The 18,794-nt window shown below is 33.3% G+C and overlaps 1 protein-coding gene across 3 annotated transcripts in view; it reads right to left on the reverse strand.

Annotated features, from left to right (window-relative positions):
• LOC143238141 (uncharacterized) overlaps positions 1-18,794 on the reverse strand; it is a 66,929-nt gene that overhangs the window by 34,823 nt on the left and 13,312 nt on the right. For all 3 annotated transcript variants that reach the window (XM_076478108.1, XM_076478110.1, XM_076478109.1), the window contains 3 exons: positions 13,015-13,121; positions 12,123-12,196; positions 5,597-5,719 (listed from right to left, as the gene is read on the reverse strand). In XM_076478108.1, coding sequence (XP_076334223.1) covers positions 5,597-5,719; positions 12,123-12,196; positions 13,015-13,121 — 304 coding nt within the window. The remainder of the gene's footprint in view (positions 1-5,596; positions 5,720-12,122; positions 12,197-13,014; positions 13,122-18,794) is intronic.

Here is an 18,794-nt window from a genome sequence, read left to right on the forward strand (position 1 = left end):
CATACTAGTCAGATAAAAATCAGTGTAAGGGATTTATCCCCTTCTCTGGCAGCCAGTACCTTAGGTAGGTAGGATCTGCATGGGTATAGAAAAATATAGGTAAAATGACAGTGTCCTGTGCACATGCAGTGCAAGCATCTCTGACTGGCAATTTTCACAGGGCAACAAAAAATAAACCTTAAGGAAAAGGTTATACATGACACTAAAGGTTCAAACATATGTCAAGAAAGAACATGTAATACCACCTTTTTATCCCAATTAAGTAACCAAAACTGTCATTTGAAACAAAGGACCTAAAATTACTTTAGGAAGCAGAGAGCTCTAGGGAATAAAAGAAATTCCACCTCTTTGAGTATCTAAAAGCCTATAGTACCCATGAATCTACGGTTAAGGTTTTCCACACATCCAAATATTCTTGGAGCCAAACCTCTAAAAACAAAAAGGGCATATGGTAGTCAACTGCCACAATTAGTGGCATTCTGAAAAAGAGGAAGAACCTCGTGCATATGAGCAGAATCTGTTCTTGGTACCAATGAACTAATTGGTTTATGTTGGAGATCAGGACACTGAACTGGGGTGGAGGGGTGTACTAACCACCCAATAGGAGATGAGGAAAGTTAAGAAGTCAATAACAACAGGGACAAATACAGACAGGAAACACCAACCCTTGAAATCCAGACTCTGGAATACCAACAAAAATCAAGATTTGGAGAAAAGGGTCTCATGTAAGGTTGGTTGGTAAGAAAGGTTGGTAGCAGGAAGATGAACATTTATCAACAACTCATTTATATATCCAACAAATCTCAACAGCAAAAGACTAAAGAAAGTGCAAAAGCTGAAAACTGAACTAAGGTGGATGCTAATAATGGAACCAACTCATCATCAACATGATGTGGTGATTACTGAGATGCTTCCAAAAAAAGGTGTAGGAATGATAAATATCTCAGCATCATAGTTAGGGTCAGATGAATCCAAGAAAAATACAATTTATTCAAGTTCACCACAGACCTTTGTTCTGGAACCCCATATTTCCAAGAGTGAATCTATTCTCCGAGAGTCTAAATTTGCTTCCATTTGGCAGTGGTAGGTTATGATACCATGACAAACATGGCAGAAAAGGCATAGCTGCACCTTCACATGACTTAGCAGTAATAAATATCCTTGCATGAGCTGCAATATCATAGGAATGGAGGGAGAACTAAGTAATCAAACACTTCTGCCATCAGGAGAGGCACAAACTCAAAAGCAACTGGAAAGACTGAACACATCCTGCACTGGAGGTACCAACACATAAAAAGGATCTAGAGGTAGGTGGTCCATATAAGCCTTATGAGAACCTGACAGTGTAAAGGAAAGCATTGGAAAAAAAGGAAATCTACATTATCTCTAAAATGTCCAGGATTGTTTGCAAGTGCAACCTTAAAACTCCCTGGAGAAAAAGCCTCAGCTAAGAGTGGCACCTCTCTCAATTCAAGGTGGAACAGGAGATATTTGGTCTGCCTCTTAGACAGATATTTTAATCTTCTATAAATCAGTTTGCCAAATAAAAAGTGGTCGTGTATGTTGAAAGATGCTCAAAAGTAACTCCAATGGTCATACTATAGAGAAACCTATTAGTGAAAGCTTTGTTAAGAAAAGGTTACAATATAATCTGAAAAAGGTGCTAACATACAATACTAAGATAAAGCTCACAGACATTGCCTGGAACAATTAAAGTGGTGAATAAAAGACTGGAGCAAGCAAGAAAAATTCAGACCAAGAGAAAGGTAAAAGAAACCCTAGCAGTCGAGTAATAGTTGTAGTATGAGAGGTGTATTTTGGAATATTTACACCTTAGTCATTTCTGTAATAATAAATAAAAAAATGTACATTAAAAACATGTACTGTGGTACTCACCTGTACCCTCTATTTTTTTTAATATATCAATGGCATTAGTATACTGAATTCTTTTATTTAATTAAATAGTTCACCTAAAAACACTATATAATAACACATACAAGCAAACCTACAGCTATCATAATTTACTTGGTTTGCTAACTATACAATAAGTCTAACATAGACAATATTCTGTACAGAAAATAATGTAATATAATACATCATTGAATATAGTAAAAGTTTGACTTTTTAATGATAATAAATACAGTATAAAATGTCTGAGAAAACTATTGGCAATTTGTGTGAGACAGAACAAGATAGGCAGGCAAAGCAAGTGGGTGTCATTTTCTGTTTATGCCTCTATAAACACACAAGATTGAAAGCTATGAAAATTATGCTTTGCTTAAGTAATATCTATATTGTAATGAGTAATTTACATTAAATTCTGTATTTCCCAGAGAGGTGGTAAATAAGTTAGAAAAGAGGGAAGATTTAGAGAACATTAATGTCATGAATTTCATACTAGTGGAGAATGAGGGTTTTAAAATATTTTCTTATACAATTAACAACTCAAGCTTGTATAATAACTAAACTTGATTTATTAACATTAACTACATTGTGATGCTAAGTTTATTCACATACAATGATAATAAAAGTAGTTTGAGTTTTGAATGTAACTTTCTGAAACATCATCACATTCACATTCTGACCTACCCACAGTGAAAATATAAAAGGAGCAAAACGTCTATTTTATTTTTGTCCTCATAATATGAAAAAAAAAGACCTGAAACTTTTGAAAAACAAGTTAAAAATATTAAAATAGACACTTCAATACAATAAAATTTACAAAATCTACACTTCACTTCTGTAATCAGCAATTTAAAAATAAAGGTAGCCCAACTGTTTCCAGAGCTAAACATAGTGAAGCACAGAAAAATTTGTGAGCCTAAACTCAAAAGAAGATCTAATAGAAGGGCAGTATCATACAGTTGGTTATATGCAAATAAGTCATCTGTCAAGCATTAGCTACAGGACATGATTCACAATGAAAGACTGAAATAGTCTATGAGATGCAAAGGATTAAGTGAACTCACCACAAACGTATGTTACAAAAAACTGTTCCAAAATGTAACAGCTAAAACAAGAATACAAAATGGAAAGTACCACAAGCAGTAGATATTATTTTGCACAAACCATCCTGGAAAGAAAGAATGAAACAAAAGAATAAATTTCACAATGTCACTTCAGATTTCAATAAGTGAGAGCAAAAGCTGAGAGATCAATTGAACTCCCAGAAGCTCTTGAGTTTTTAAAATTACAGTCTGTCTTGGGCACACTTCCTGTGATAAGGTCATATATCACTTACTAACCAATCAAATTATGGAAACTGCAATGGGGGGTACCTTTCCTACCTACCTGGTAGTGATACATAGTTATTGTTTTTACAGGGATTGATACCAAATAACTTTGGTATCTTGATACTTAGTATTCACCTAATACCAGAACACAAATCACAGAAATGCACACTCTTGGGATTAAAATATGATTTGATGTCAAAATGTCAAACAATATTTAGACAGGATGTGATCTTAAAGGTATCCCATAATATGTAAAAACTAAAGCACAGTGTTGTAAAGACACAAGTAGTAATAATGTAGTAAAATTTCAAAAAAAAAGGTAGTTCTGCAACAAAAAATGATTATTACACACATTTTCACATCTGAAACTGTTTCTGCTGTGTGCTAAGCAGAATAGCAGTCATTGCTTCTTAGATGGTAAATAAATCCTCAAGAATGCTGTTGTTACTTTTGAGTATTTCATTTAGCAAAAGTAATATGTCAAAAACCACACAAAAATAAATCTTACCATTATATATAATGTATTAATTTAAAAAATAAAAAATTCTAATAATTTTCTACGTGGTAAGGTAGAGGTGAGATAAACTACTAATGTCTTTGAGCACAATGATTTGTCATTGAAAATTAATCCATTTCTACAATATATACACTACTGGCCAAAATCTTAAGGCCAATGAACATAAATTAAAAATATGCATTTTGCTTTGTTAGACTCAACCACTAATTTTAGAAGAGCTTCAAAAGATGAAAATAAGAAAAGGGAAAATAAAAATAAAAAAACTTTTAGCATTTAATAGGGAAAATGTGAACACTATGAAATTAACCTAAATACTAGCTGGTCAAAAGTTTAAGACCATACTGAAACAAAGCATTAATAGGTAAACACATAATGAACTTTAGTCATTTGTGTTCAGGCATTAGCATTGTAAACATCTCCCACTGATATCTCCTGTGTTACATTGGGTAAAAACATGGCAAAGGCTAAAAAGTTGACCGAGTTTGAATGTGGCAGAATTATGGAGCTGCATAAGCAAGGTCTCTCTCAACGTGCCATTGCTGGCAAGATTGGGTATAGATAAGTGCTGTTGCAAATTTCTTAAAAGACCTTGAGGGATACAGAATGAAAATTTCAAGTGGTTGGCCCACGAAAATTTCACCGGCGTTGAGGAGGAGGATTTAATGGGTTGTCCGGCAAGACACCAGCCGATCATCGAACCAGATTAAAGCCCTTATGGATGCAGAATGCAGCTCACGAAGAATAAGACAGCATCTACGACAGAAAGAGTTTAAAAACTGTAAAAGTCTTCAAAGGCCACACCTCCTTCACAACACAAAACAGCTTGGTTAAACTTTGCTGAGAAGCACCAAACATGGGATGTAGAAAAGTGGAAGAAGGTTTTGTTCTCTGATGAGAAAAAATTTAACCTGGATGGTCCAAATGGCTTCCAATGTTACTGGCACAATAAGGATATCCCACAGGAGACATTTTTTACATGACAGTATAGGAGGTTTCATCATGATCTGGGGTGGTGCTTTCTCCTTCTATGGAACAATGGGGCTTCAAACAGCAGCTGGCTACACTAGCATGTTGGAGAGAGCATCCTTATTGACTGAAGGTTCTCACTTGTGTGGAAATGACTGGATCTTTCAGCAGGACAATACTGCAATCCACAATTTCTGCAGGATGAAGGACTTTTTCATGGCAAATAACATGATTCTTTTGAACCATCCAGCGTGTCGCCCAAACTGAAACCCATTGAAAATGTTTGGAGGTGTTGGCAAGGGAAGTCTATAGAAATGGACGTCAATTACAAACAGTGCATAATCTTCGTGAAGCCATCTTCACCACTTGGAATAGCATTCCAGTCAACCTTCTGCAAATGTTTATATTGACCATGCCAAAGTAAATGTTTGCAGTTGTTAGCAATGACGGCTGGACAACTCATGACTGAGACCTCTTGTTGGGCACTTCCTACCCTGTTTAGGACTTCTTTTTGGTCTGGTCTTAAACTTTTGACCAGCTAGTATTTAGGCTAATTTCATAGTGTTCACATTTTTCCTATTAAATGCTAAAAGTTTTTATTTTTATTTTCCCTTTTCTTTTTTTCATCTTTCATACTCTACTCAAATAAGTGGCCAAGTCTAACAATGCAAAATGCATATTTTTTCTTTATGTTCATTGGCCTTAAGATTTTGGCTAGCAGTGTATACATATCCAGTTGGTAAGAAAACAATTTTGTACCATATCTTAATTAAATTACAAAATAAACATGTAGAGAAGCAATTCAATAATAGTACACATAGCAATCTTTAAAATATTTTATAAATCATTAGTTCAAATCTGTCTCTGTATGTGTACTTACAATGTCATATTTCTCATGTTTTTGAGTTTTATCAATCTGCTTGAAAAACAGCCTCCACTTCATATATTCTGATTTTACACTTGTTAGCTTTCTTCTCCAATACTTCCCTTCCATAACAACTGCCTGAAAAGGAATTCAAAACCAATATGTTCTCAGTAATAAATACAGTAATAAAACTAGAAGCTGCATACATTTTAAAAGGATCTTATATGTTAAATTTCTTGTAGCAGTTATTTCACTATTACTTAGTTTACAACAGAATTTTCTATGCAAATATTTTATAAATACTCAATATACAACCCACAAATGCCATGAACAGTTAAGATGCCCAGCTGATGAAACAATGCTTTCTAATCTTTATAAGCAAGAACATGAAAAAAGTAGAATTAATTAGTTGTTCTCATTACCAGGTAGATCTTTTAGTTATGCTTTATACGTAAGAAGCTTGCTCTGATGAGAAGCTAATATTAACATAAAAAAAAAAAAAGAAATACAATAATGCAATATAGAATACAATGTAGAATACAGTTCTACATTAAGGAGGCATGGTCAAAGGAAAGGTTAACAAACTGAGGAAAATGTTCCCATATCAAATGCCATGGTTTTGAACAACACATATCTGGTAATAATTTCCCAGCAATAGTTTAATAGCCATTTCCATAAACTGCAAGTAAAAGTATTTTTAAAATTAGCTTTGAGAATCAGTTATCAAAACTGATGACCTAATAAAGCAAATTAGTAGGAAAATAACTAGTCTTAACTAAGATCATACATCAAATTATTTGTTAATAAATGTAAGACAAAGATTATCATAAAAGTGAACTGAAATAATAACTTAAGATATTAATTACGTAAATGATGGTTAGTCAAGTGGATGACAGATTAAATAACTTGCAATCAGGATGTTACAATTCCAACTAGGAATGATACTGTAGAGCAACTACCACAAATTCTTTTGAAAAATAACATGGACAACAACCATCTATTATACACCATCTCCTACTAAAAAAGAATTGGATTAATCCAGTTAAATTATGACTTGTTTTATGATAACTACTAATACCACCTAAATTAAGTTAGTAGGTAAGTTGTCATGTTAGTCACAAAGTAGCCATTCACCCACAAGCTTGTTCACCTGGATTACATGGACAAAGAGATTAGTAATGAAGACACCTACAAAAATAGAAATGTACCAAAGTACAAACATATTAAAAACTAAGTCTGTAGGGCAATAGCAAAACATGTTGTAGCAAGAGTAACAAAAAAAAACAAACTTAAGTACTGTTGGGACTAGCAAGATAATTAGTTTTATTCGTTTGTTTTTGAATTTCACACAAAGCTACACTAGAGCTATCTGCACCAGCTGTCCCTAATTTAGCAGTGCAAGACTAGAGGGAAGGCAGCTGGTCATCACCAATCACCATCAACTCTTGAGCTGATCTTTTACCAACAAACAGTGAGATTGACTATAACATTATAATGCTTTCACAGCTGAAAGGGTGAATACAGGGATTCAAATCTGCAACCTTCAGATTGCAAGTAAAGCACTCTAACCACCTGACCATGCCAGACCAAGAGAATTAGTAGTTTTGGAAATAGTTAACAAGTAAAGCTTGTGTAGTATCAATAAGATTTCTCAGTAGTTTGTTTGTTGTTCAACACAAAGCTACACAATATGCTATCAGTGATACATAACAACTAGAGATGGTAATGCTAAAAACATATATTTTGCATATATAAGATATATAGAACATTATTAGGTAATACAAGCACTATATCTTTACTGACAACTGAAACTTAACAAAAAAATCTACTATTTTTGGATAATACATGGAAAGACATACAAAAATGGATATTAAATTATATTACAGGGTATACAGTTAAATATCAATTTGGGTATCACTCAAGTTATGCAATGGAAGCAAAACATTACAGGTTGCAATGTACTACTTTCAGTTTGCCAAATGAAGAAAAAAATTTACAGAAAACCTTATGCCCCAAGAAACCAAGTTTTGAATCATTGATTGAAAAGAAAAAGGTTGAAAGCATTGAAAATTGTTCAAAAAAGTCAAGAAGTGAAAGGTTCATTGAAACTTTTCACTCAGCAAAGACCTTATGTCAACTAGAAATCTTCTTTATTCAGCTAGTAAAACTGAATATAGAAAGCTTAAGTGAAAAGGCCATAATTGTCAATCCAGCCATGGTAAAATTGCTCTCCAATTACAACAGATACCAAGGATAAGAACACAAAACATGATAGATTTAAGGTATAGCTGTCTATTTTCACAAATCCAAAATTGTTTTAAAAGATGTAAAATGCAAAATCAATTAAGCCATAGGTAACATACCAATGACAATTATAAGTATTCTCAGAGAAGATTAAAACAATGGTAGTAACCTACTTCAGAGATAGAAATAGCTACACAAACAGGACACAAAATTTGGGAATCAACACAGATGTGATAAAATTTCATGTGGAGTCACCAAGGTAATTTCAAAACGAACAAACTGTTCAAAAAGCAGCAAAGAGTTGCATAATGAGTCATAAATATTTGAATTGCCTGTACACTCATGTCACAAAGCAACTTGAAAAGTTATGCTACAGAATTAAGACAGTGGCCATTGGCTAACAAAAGGAGTATTAGAGATACATTAGCCAATGTAAGTGCACTAAAGAATATTAAAGAAGGTTAAAAAGAAAAACCTACATCTAATCATAAAATATTTCTTGAATGAAGAAAAAGACACAATAAACAAGCTTCAAAGGGACTTCCCTCAACAGGTTCATTGTGATCAAAAAGAAAAACAAACAATGCATCTCCCACAATTACAGTTTAATCAGTCACTGGAACTCTTTGGTGACATCCAAAAACTGTGATTATAGTGGATATGGCAGATTTTCACTTTTTGAAAATTATTTTTTTGATTACAAGAACTTTTGTTTAAATTCTCAGCTATAGTTTAAATTTTCTGTTTCAAACTTATTGCTGACATATCATATCTATCTATTTGATAAAACCTATCAAATCGAATTGTATCAAAGTATTAATATTAAATACTCCTCACAATTATCTTCTCATCTATGGAAGGTCTTTGTGATAAGATTTCAAAGAACTTAGTAATAAAAATAATGTAAAATTCTACTTAAGTAAAAATAAAGTCACATTAGTAATTCACTATAGACATCTTAACTATTTAGACTTAACCATACATACATTATAACTCAGTATAGCCAAATAACAAGAATTGAAGGCGTTTGATGATAAAAATGTGTCTATTTGTAAAAGCCTAAAGTAGTTCAGTACAATTCTTTTATGAGAGAGTTCAGGAGTGTTTTACATTTTATTAGAACTTTAAACAACAATAACAGATGAAATATTGGACAATACAAATTCAGAGACATGGCTTTATATATTAGAAGTTAAAAAAAATTAAAAAAGAATGAGCAAAAATTAAGCATGATAGAGTGAAGGCAATCCTGAAAAGTCCAGAAACAAGGTAGGGATGAATTCATAAAACCATATAAAATTTATTAGCAATGCAGTAACAAATAGCCAAATCTTTATAAGTTTTACTTAAAATCAAATGATGTATACTTGTCAGTTGCATGAATTCTGGTTTGAATAAAAGCATTTAAACTGAATAGTGCTGTACAATATTACAGTGGCTAATACCTACAAGCTCATATGATTGACTCAGTACTTACTGGTTACTTATGTAAGGATTTTTGTAACTTATTCTTGTTTCTACAGTTTTTTGGAATTGCCATCCTACATCATACTTTTTACTTTTTGTCCCTCCATTATTTGCTCCCTCATTTTATTTTCTTATGGAATTTCATTGATATATGTTGATAAGTGAACATTTATTTTTATAATTTAGTGGTAAAATATATTGTTAATACCACATCAGTTTTGTCAGTTTCTCTAATTTTGGATAATACTGGGGGCCAGTAAAGTAGGAGTGGTTCCTCCAAGACAGTAAAAGTATTGTGAAGCACTGGACTAACACTCTCAAGATATTTACAACACCCATGTTTTCAACTTCATCCTAACTCAAAGCATGTGCACACAATCAACTCCACAACATCCTAGAGTCATGTGGATTAATAGGGAGAACATCATACAGATATCAGACCATGAAGTGAGATACCATACACACAGTTGTCAGACTTGATCCCACTGAAAATTTGAAGAAACGTATATTGTTGAAACTTTGTAGAATGGACAGCAACTGCCTGTTGTGGAGACACAAGTGTGGAGAATGATGTTTCTAAAGTCTTCTGCCTTTCATCTTCGAGTCAGTATACTCTAATTTGGAATCTCTGTTAAGTGAAGGTTTAATAGCATTAATGTAAAATGATTCTTTGATTTTTCTTGTCTTCCAGAATTTATGTGTGTTGATGATTCTAGTTTTCTCCCAGTTTATTCTGTGTCCAGTTGATGTGACATGCTCTGCAATGGCTGAATTTTGTGTTTTCATGAGTCTTGTACTATCTTTATATTCACTTAACAGAGATTCTGGATTAGAGGCGAGTAACCTGTGGCTGCTATTGGTTGAATCTACAGGAAATCTCTCCTCCAATCAGAAAAAGTCATAATCCAACCAATCACAACATGCTCTACATAATCCACCAGGACACTATAAAAGACTGTAAGCACCTACACACACTGACATACACATCTGTGTGAAAGATTATTATTCAATCCACGAAAGGGGACGAAGAGGAACTACAAAGTTCCTGAACACCCCAGTTGGAGAGAGAACTCTTCTGATTTCTCTCTCTCTAAACTGAACCCCTGCCACGGTAGTTTAGTTTTAGTTTAGTTTCACACACTGACTTAAAGATCAAAGGCAAAAGACTTTTGAAAAGTCATCTTCTACATTTGTGTCTCCACAGCAGGCAGTGGTCATCCATTCTACAAAGTTTCATCATGAATACTCTGCCTAAACAATCTATCAAAGAATAAATATATTGCTATATAATATATTATTTTAATGTTTAAAAACTGGTGTTCTTAAACTCAGACATAAATAACATGTACATAGATCTGTTAGTTGCAAAAAATACTCAATCTCCTTGAAACTTTGAATATTAATTCATTTTACACTTCATTTACTTATTTTACTGAAATTGTTTTGGGAATTTGTGCTTACATCAAGTGACCAGAAATGAAACTTATTTATGAAACATGGAAATAATATACAAGTTCAACTCACTGCTATACAGTAATTTTCCTACAAAACTACTGTCACACAAGCTGTGAAACATTTGATAATCTTAATTAGGTGCTCAAAAAAGACGATAAATCTACTTTTAGTAGTTACTTGCAAGCACCACAGTGTAACAGATTGAAAGCAGTGATCTTTATTTTCTTGGTCCATCCCTACATGATACTATTGTGCTTAGGGATAGCCTGTTTCCAAGTGCACTTAAAATGTTTTTCTGTCGTAGTAAAACCATTGTAAAAACTTCCCTCATTTTTTTGCTAGTATATGTGAAGAAGAAGAAGAAAAAAAAAAGCTCTTTGGCTATTCAGCTTGTTCTCAGTATTTCACTTTAGTAACACTTTTCAAAATATATTTGGATTTATTGAAAACTATGAAACACTAAATAATGACAATTAAGCACTCAAATGATGCTACAGTTCAATTTTACCTGTTATTTGCAAGCATCATAGAGTAATGAGGCAGCCAATTTTTGTCTCTGCTAATCTCTACTTACTAAACACTATCATGCTCAGTCGATTATCCGTTTCTTCCTCCTTATAGTGTCACTATACTTAAGTACACATTACTGTGTGTTCATACTCCTTTTTAAAGAAACATAAAAGTAATTACCTGTTTACCTTTCTTTTCACCCAAAAAACCTTCTTTGCTTCAAATTTTATATTTTCAATTTATAGGTCTTTAATTAATGGTGATAAAAACTTATTTACCAAAATCATTTATCTACAAGTTATATATTAGTAAGACTTTAAGATAACTCAATTGAACAGAAATAAATGTCACAGTATATATTTGTTTATCTTTAAAAAAAACTATGTTAGGCTAATAATTATGTGGACCAGCTTTCAAAAAAAGAAAGAACAGTTATGTTTATTTTCAACTAGCTTTCACTAATTTTTTTTTTTTAATTTGACCATGTTTTCATGTTTGACATGTTCAAGTAAAAGTCAGAGATTTACTTTGTTTTTGTTCAATTAGATCCTTTGTTTGACTTGTTTTATACATAATTTTGTTTTGTCTTGCCCTTTGCTTATGAGAATGTGAAGTGCTAAAGAAATGATATGACAAGTAAGCCAAGTAAGCATGGTATTATACAAGATCTGATTTATTTTATTGTTAAGTTCTTTATCATAAAACTTCATTTAAATTGATTATTAAGTTATAAAACCATGTAAGCATACATAAACACAAGTTAAAAGTTTCAGAATTTTGCTAATACAATTATTATTATGAACTAAAACATCTATTTTACATGAAATAACCTATTACAAACACATTTTTTGATGTTTCAACATACCTCAGGTCTATTGTGAGCATCTATTTCTGAATGAGAAGCAAACTGGCAAACAACTGGTTTACATCTCAATATAACTACAAAATAAAAATACCAGCAAGATTATCAAATGACACAAGTTACCTTCTCAAAAGTTCTCAGTTTTTACTGAGAAATAGTTTAACTTTTGAAAAATGATTGAATTTTTACTTTGATTTATAGATTACAAGTGTTTTCAAATAGGTAATAAAACATTGCAACAGCAAAAAAGTAATAGCATGTACTGCCGTCACTAAGACAAAAAATTACAAGTTTTGTGGCACAGTATATAGAAATAAGCTTGAATGTATGTTATACAGGTGGTAGAGAAATTGATATGCTCATTATCTTCTTCAAAACTAATGTAATAATAATGTTCTAATATATTTATGACTGGTAAACATTAGTGGATAAATTGCACCTGATCTATAAAATCCATTATATTTATCATTTATGTATTGTTAAGTAAAATACTAAGTTTTTCTTATAGGCAATAACATTTCATTAAAATTGTCATACTTAGAGAGAAAGCTTGCTGCTTATTCATAAGTAATAGACGTCATTGTCATACTACTGCTTTCATTTTCTGAGTTAGCACCATTTATTTGATCAAAAACTGCACTAACTTGTAATTCTGTTATAAAGTCTTAGTACTTAAAAATCATAATCAGTAGTAATAACAATGTTATAATCATACAAATATAATCATGTAATATAAAAGGAACAAACTATTAAATATTTGAAATACAATGGTCATATCAATACACCTTCACATATATCTTTTTTAATATTCTTTAATATATAATGGTGTTCATTTCAAATTTATGACAAAACTGTTTGTTACCTAAAAGTAATGCTTACATTTGATGATACTTACATTGAATATGCCATGCCCTCCAGATTATATTGTTTAGCCGTATTTTTTCTTTCACTCGGAACTTTGACCCTTTAAAGGTTTTCCATCGAGGTGAAGTCAGCTTACCACTAGAAAAACAGAGCTTTGCATCAGAAGTAAATGGACTGTATTTAAGCATTTACATAATGTGAAGATTTAAAAAAAAATTATACTACAAAACACACGTGTTTAAATTTATGTTAGAGAATAAATTGCACATTTTTTGATTTGGTATAAATGACATTTGTACTGTATCAAAAATTATCAGATACATATTTTGTACAGGTTAAAATACTTAATTTTACAATTCAGAAACTACTAAGCAGTACACTAACAGCCAAGGTCAACTTTAGACTATACTAATTCAGATTACTCAGCAGAGACATATAAACAAACTAATGAAAAAATATTTGATCTTAATTTTCTGAAACTTCTAAGCCACATAAAACAAACAAAACATTTTACTGGTCATGCTTGAATGGTCATAATTTCTCATTATCATTTTCAATTAATTCCAAGTTAATCAGTTACATTGACTAGTGTCACAATTAATGAAAATAATCAACTAAGGTTTCCAATTATTACTATTTTTGATTATTCCAACTATCCAAGCCTCATGTGAAAGTAAGAAAATATTTGAACGTGACATAGTACTGAGCCCAATGATTTATTAATTTAAATATTCCACTGATTGCTCAACTCTAATCAGGAATATGGTTAAGAACCTTCATTTTAATGAAGTATCAAAATAATTTCATTGTGTTTTTAACCCACATTATAAACATAATCAGTTTCCAGTTGAAAGAGATAGAAGACAAAGACACAAAGGTGACAATTAGTACTTAGTACTTAAAAATCATAATCAGTAGTAATAACAATGTTATAATCATACAAATATAATCATTTGTCTTAGAAAATTAATTCCTAAATAAAGGTTAACAGAATCCTAGCTTCCTAACCTGAAAGGCAAAGCCACATCTCATGTCATCAGGATTATAAGAATGATGTGGAGCAAACTAAGTTCAACTAATAGCACAGGGAATGATGCTCTGCATGTGAAGTTATGAGGAGTGAAGGAACTTCTTTCCTAATTCTTGAAATATAGAAAATGACCACAGAGAAAAACTATACACAACTCAACAGGATAGCAGAGAGTCATCTCTGAACAGGTGTTACAAGGAGACTCCTGCATAAGTTTGTCCTGCTCCTCCCGTACAAGCAGGAAAATCATCCAGTGTTATTGGTAGGAGGGCATCAGTTTTGCCCTCTTTTCATTGAGTAGAATAATGAGTACGAGTTCAGTCAGGGAGAATAAACCTCTGTCTACTGCCCCAGCAATTACAAACCTGGAATGGTAAGAACTATCATGCTCCACTATGAGAAATGGGGAGATACTTGCATTAGGGATCCATGAGGAAAAATACTTCTGAGATAGTGCAGTAGGTGAACCATGTTTCCTATTTTGAATAGGAAACCAACCCAGATTTATTCAATTATTCAATCAAGGATTAAAGAGTGAGGGAAAAATCCTTCTTAAACTTCACTCATGATAGTCTATGAGTGGCAGTCCAATAGTATATCTGTCTTTGTGTTATAATTGTGTACCACCCTACAAAGTACATAAGGTGGTCTTATGCAACACCATCTAAACAAAACTCATTAAAATCAGAAAATTTGAGATTGGTCTACTGGTAGGTATTTCATATTTGGAAATAAGCATATCTGACCAAGCAACACCTACCACAGAGTAGGATCCAAAGGAAAGTGATAGAAAGACCCTGACAAATAACAGAAATAAACACAAAATAAATTGAGTTACTCATCTCTTTTACAAATAAACTGGGGTATAGAGAACAGCTATGTGGAGTGGCCTATAACCTTTTGAGGATGCAACTGCCAAAACACGTAAATATTGAGATATAAATATATTATGCATGGTCCACATATCAATCTGTGGATCTCCTCCATGAGTGATGCAACCAATCTGACAGGAACATCAAAATATAGCATAGTTTATCAGATGAAACCCAAAGAAATCTCCATTCCTCCAATAAAATCCCAGAGTACTTACTTATGCACAAACTGGCAAACCCAACTAGTCAAAGTTACAGGGGATAAGTCACATTACACGTTAGGACACTAATTGATAAACAAAGAGTGACAAAGACCTTTATAACATCCAAGAGCCTGAACCAGGCATAATATATGATATAGAGCAGTGTTCATAAAAATGGGAAATGGATGGAAAGCAAATAGGAGAGAAAGCCTTATCTCCTCCTCCAGTTATTAACATTTTAGGGAAAAAGGACCTATTGGAATGTAACAGAATATAAATGAAGCTGTACAATGTCCTGTGAAAATTAATTGCAAACATATCCAAATGTCAAGGTCTGCTACCCAATAATAAAAAAACAAAAGTATTAATCAAACAGAGAACACAATAATAATGTAACAAAGGGTGAATTAAATAAGACATTGAGAAGTACTGATATATCACAATTAGGAAGTGAAAGAGGACAATGAGGATAAATAACCCAAAAAAAGTTTAGAGGTATAGACAAAACTGGATTCAAAACTTTACATTTCCCATAAAGACAAAGTGCATCCAAAGCCACCATATACAGCAAAACAGGCAAAGGTGGCAAACCTTTGTCAAATTATCCATTTAAGAAATAATGAAAGAAAAGTGGCACAGTGGTACGAGTAGGATTAAACCATGTCTTCGAGACCACTTATGATAGGTAGACCATTTCCATTTACAAACATCCAATGAAAAATCCATAATGAACCATAACAATAAAAGGTGCTACCCCAGAGATTGATCCCTGACCTCATCCACTGAACCTCATAAAAGCCAAGATTGAAGCCAGAGAATGGTAACTGTAGAATGAAAAATGTTCAACTGAAGCTGAAGAGGGATGGCCAGAGTGAAACAGATTGATATTTCTGAAGATACTGAAAGAATAGAAATCAATGATGACCCAGCCAAAACAGTACCACCAGAACTCAATAGGAGGAGGAGAGAATCAGTACAAGAACCTTGAATAACAGATGAATCAGAAGAACATATAAAAATTAAAGTATTTCCAATCCTATCTGAGAGCATCCATGCCAAAGACCAAAGGGTGAGAGACAGGAGACCAAAAGAATGAGAGTTGGGCATTCTTTGGAGTGACAAAAGGTCTGATCTGAGGTGCCTGAGCCATGAGCAGATCCAATGAAAAACTTGTGGATGAAGCATTAATTCTATGGGAAGAGCTCTGTTAGAATGAGATAAAAGATTGATGTGGAGAGCAGATTTCTCTTTTGTCCATAGGTTCGCAATTTCCACATCCATGAAAAGATGCATCTCTGGATGTGGGGGGTGGAAGAGGAACACCCACTGTCATGTTAATGCTGTTTAACCATCAGCCAAATTCAAGCAGCCTGAAATCTGATAAGGTCACCATAGAATTTATAGTATGCATACAAATGTTCCATTGATTTTGTAATGACCACAGAAGGTAATCCAAAGAAATGGACGATTCCAAGGATGCTCATGTCTCAAAGAAAGAAAGAACCATCCACACTAGTGGAGTAGGAGATGACTGCATTAGAAGATTTGCTCAATATTTTTGCAATTCAATTAGCAATGCATTAGAACTAAATAGGTATGTAAGCTTGCTCAAGGATAACACACCTGTAGCTCTAAAATGAGCTAATATTGTTGGTAAGGTAGTTCTCACAAGCCCAAGTGACTTAAAGAGAAGATTCTGCATTGAAAATACTTCTTCAGTCCTATGTGAAATATAAACATATAGTAGACACAATGAACATGTATACACTAAACAATTACACAAAAAATCAGATATGCTAACATTATTTCTGTTTAATGACTGAGATTCACATTTCCTATCCAATAAATAGTAATATTATCATTCTGCTAGAAAGACCTTTCTTATTTGCCCAAGATTAAAAATGAAACTTACTTTGGCTTAAAAAGAAAAAAATGTACTAATGTAGGTAAGCAAATATCATGCATCATCCACTAAACAGCAACAGCTTAGAATGCTCACATGATTCTTGTGACTACCTCTACACTTCTTTACCAAACCTTTACTTCAAAGTTTGACAGAAAGTGTGAGCATCAGAGAAATAGTGAAAAAAGGTGGAAAGTGTGAGAGGAAGCAAGTGCCCATCAGATAAACATTTTCAGTGCAGGAAAACTATAGCTTCCAATATAGTACTTACCTCTCTCACAAGATTTAGCTAGAATCAACAATGAGAAGCAAGAGGGACCAGCACAAAGGAATAACAGAAGCACTCCTAAGTGTTGGCAGGACACCCCTGGCAATAAAAGAAATAGATACAAAGCTCAGAAGAGAGGAATTGCACCATTTATGAGCTAGGAATACTTTTTGCCCATGTGTATAATTCATAAAACACAAAGGCAGAAATTGTTAGGTATAAAGTGGCTAGGACACATCGGGCTATATCTGGCTAATCAACTATGTCCAAAAGCTCTTTGTTGGGTCCTGACATCCACTTAGGAGTAGGATGAGGACCTGACCATCTACCTTAAGCCTGAGAATCAGTGATCAAAACCCACACCATTACTTTGCATGACACAAGGATCATCATTGCTACAGTAATCCAGAAATGACCATCCAGCATCAAGAGGAAGAAATCAATTTGTGTGAGAACTTATGTTGATTGGTTCACTTGAATCTGAAGCCTCAATGCTTAGGAACAAATGTTCATGCAAACAGTTAGGTGAATGCTCCTAATCAAAGGGTTGAACTACATTTGTAACAGACCAACTCAGCATGAACTGAATGTGTAACAGGAAACCTTGTCACACAGTAAGGTGATGTATCAACTTTGCTGTTTGTGTAAAATAACAGTAGAAGACCATGTCAACTAGTCAAGTAATGGATCAAATCCATTGTAGTGTAAATGGTATAAGTCATCCATGTCATTGTGTAAATCATATAAAGATATCACATCATCTAGTAAAGTAATACATTATTATCAGTGGTTGTGCAAATAGAATCAAAAGGCCATGTCATCCTGTAAGAATGATATAGAGCAGTGTTCATAAAAATGGGAAATGGATGGAAAGCAAATAGGAGAGAAAGCCTTATCTCCTCCTCCAGTTATTAACATTTTAGGAAAAAAGGACCTATTGGAATATAACAGAATATAAATGAAGCTGTACAATGTCCTGTGAAAATTAATTGCAAACATATCCAAAAATAGTATGATTGTCAATATATAAGAACTATATATATTGTTTATATATATAAACAATAAAAATATTGGAAAAGAAATCCAATATTTCCCAGCTGATTTCTCCAAGCCCGTTCCCTTGGCTGTGGTTTTGCTAGATAGTAGATAGGGACAGTGGGAATCTCGTTAATCCTTTCATGCGCGTCACTAATTAGATGATGAGGCATTTGGCTACCTTAAGAGAGTCATAGTTACTCCCACCATTTACCAGCGCTTGGTTGAATTTCTTCTCTTTGACATTCAGAGCACTGGGCAGAAATCACATTGCGTCAGCACCGTCCGACGGCCATCGCAATGCTTTGTTTTAATTAGGCAGTCGGATTCCCCCGGTCCGACTGCCATTCATTGTAGATGCTTGTTGGATTGAGGCCAACAATCACAGCTTCATGGTGATTGACCCAAGCCTACAATCCTGGATGGGAAGCATCTGTGAACATGTATATTCAGATATGGGAGAGAAGTGGCATGGCAGCAAATATGTGGGCTTTGTCTGA

Source organism: Tachypleus tridentatus, chromosome 13, assembly GCF_004210375.1.
Source record: "Tachypleus tridentatus isolate NWPU-2018 chromosome 13, ASM421037v1, whole genome shotgun sequence".
In the NCBI taxonomy this organism is placed as follows: domain Eukaryota; kingdom Metazoa; phylum Arthropoda; class Merostomata; order Xiphosura; family Limulidae; genus Tachypleus; species Tachypleus tridentatus.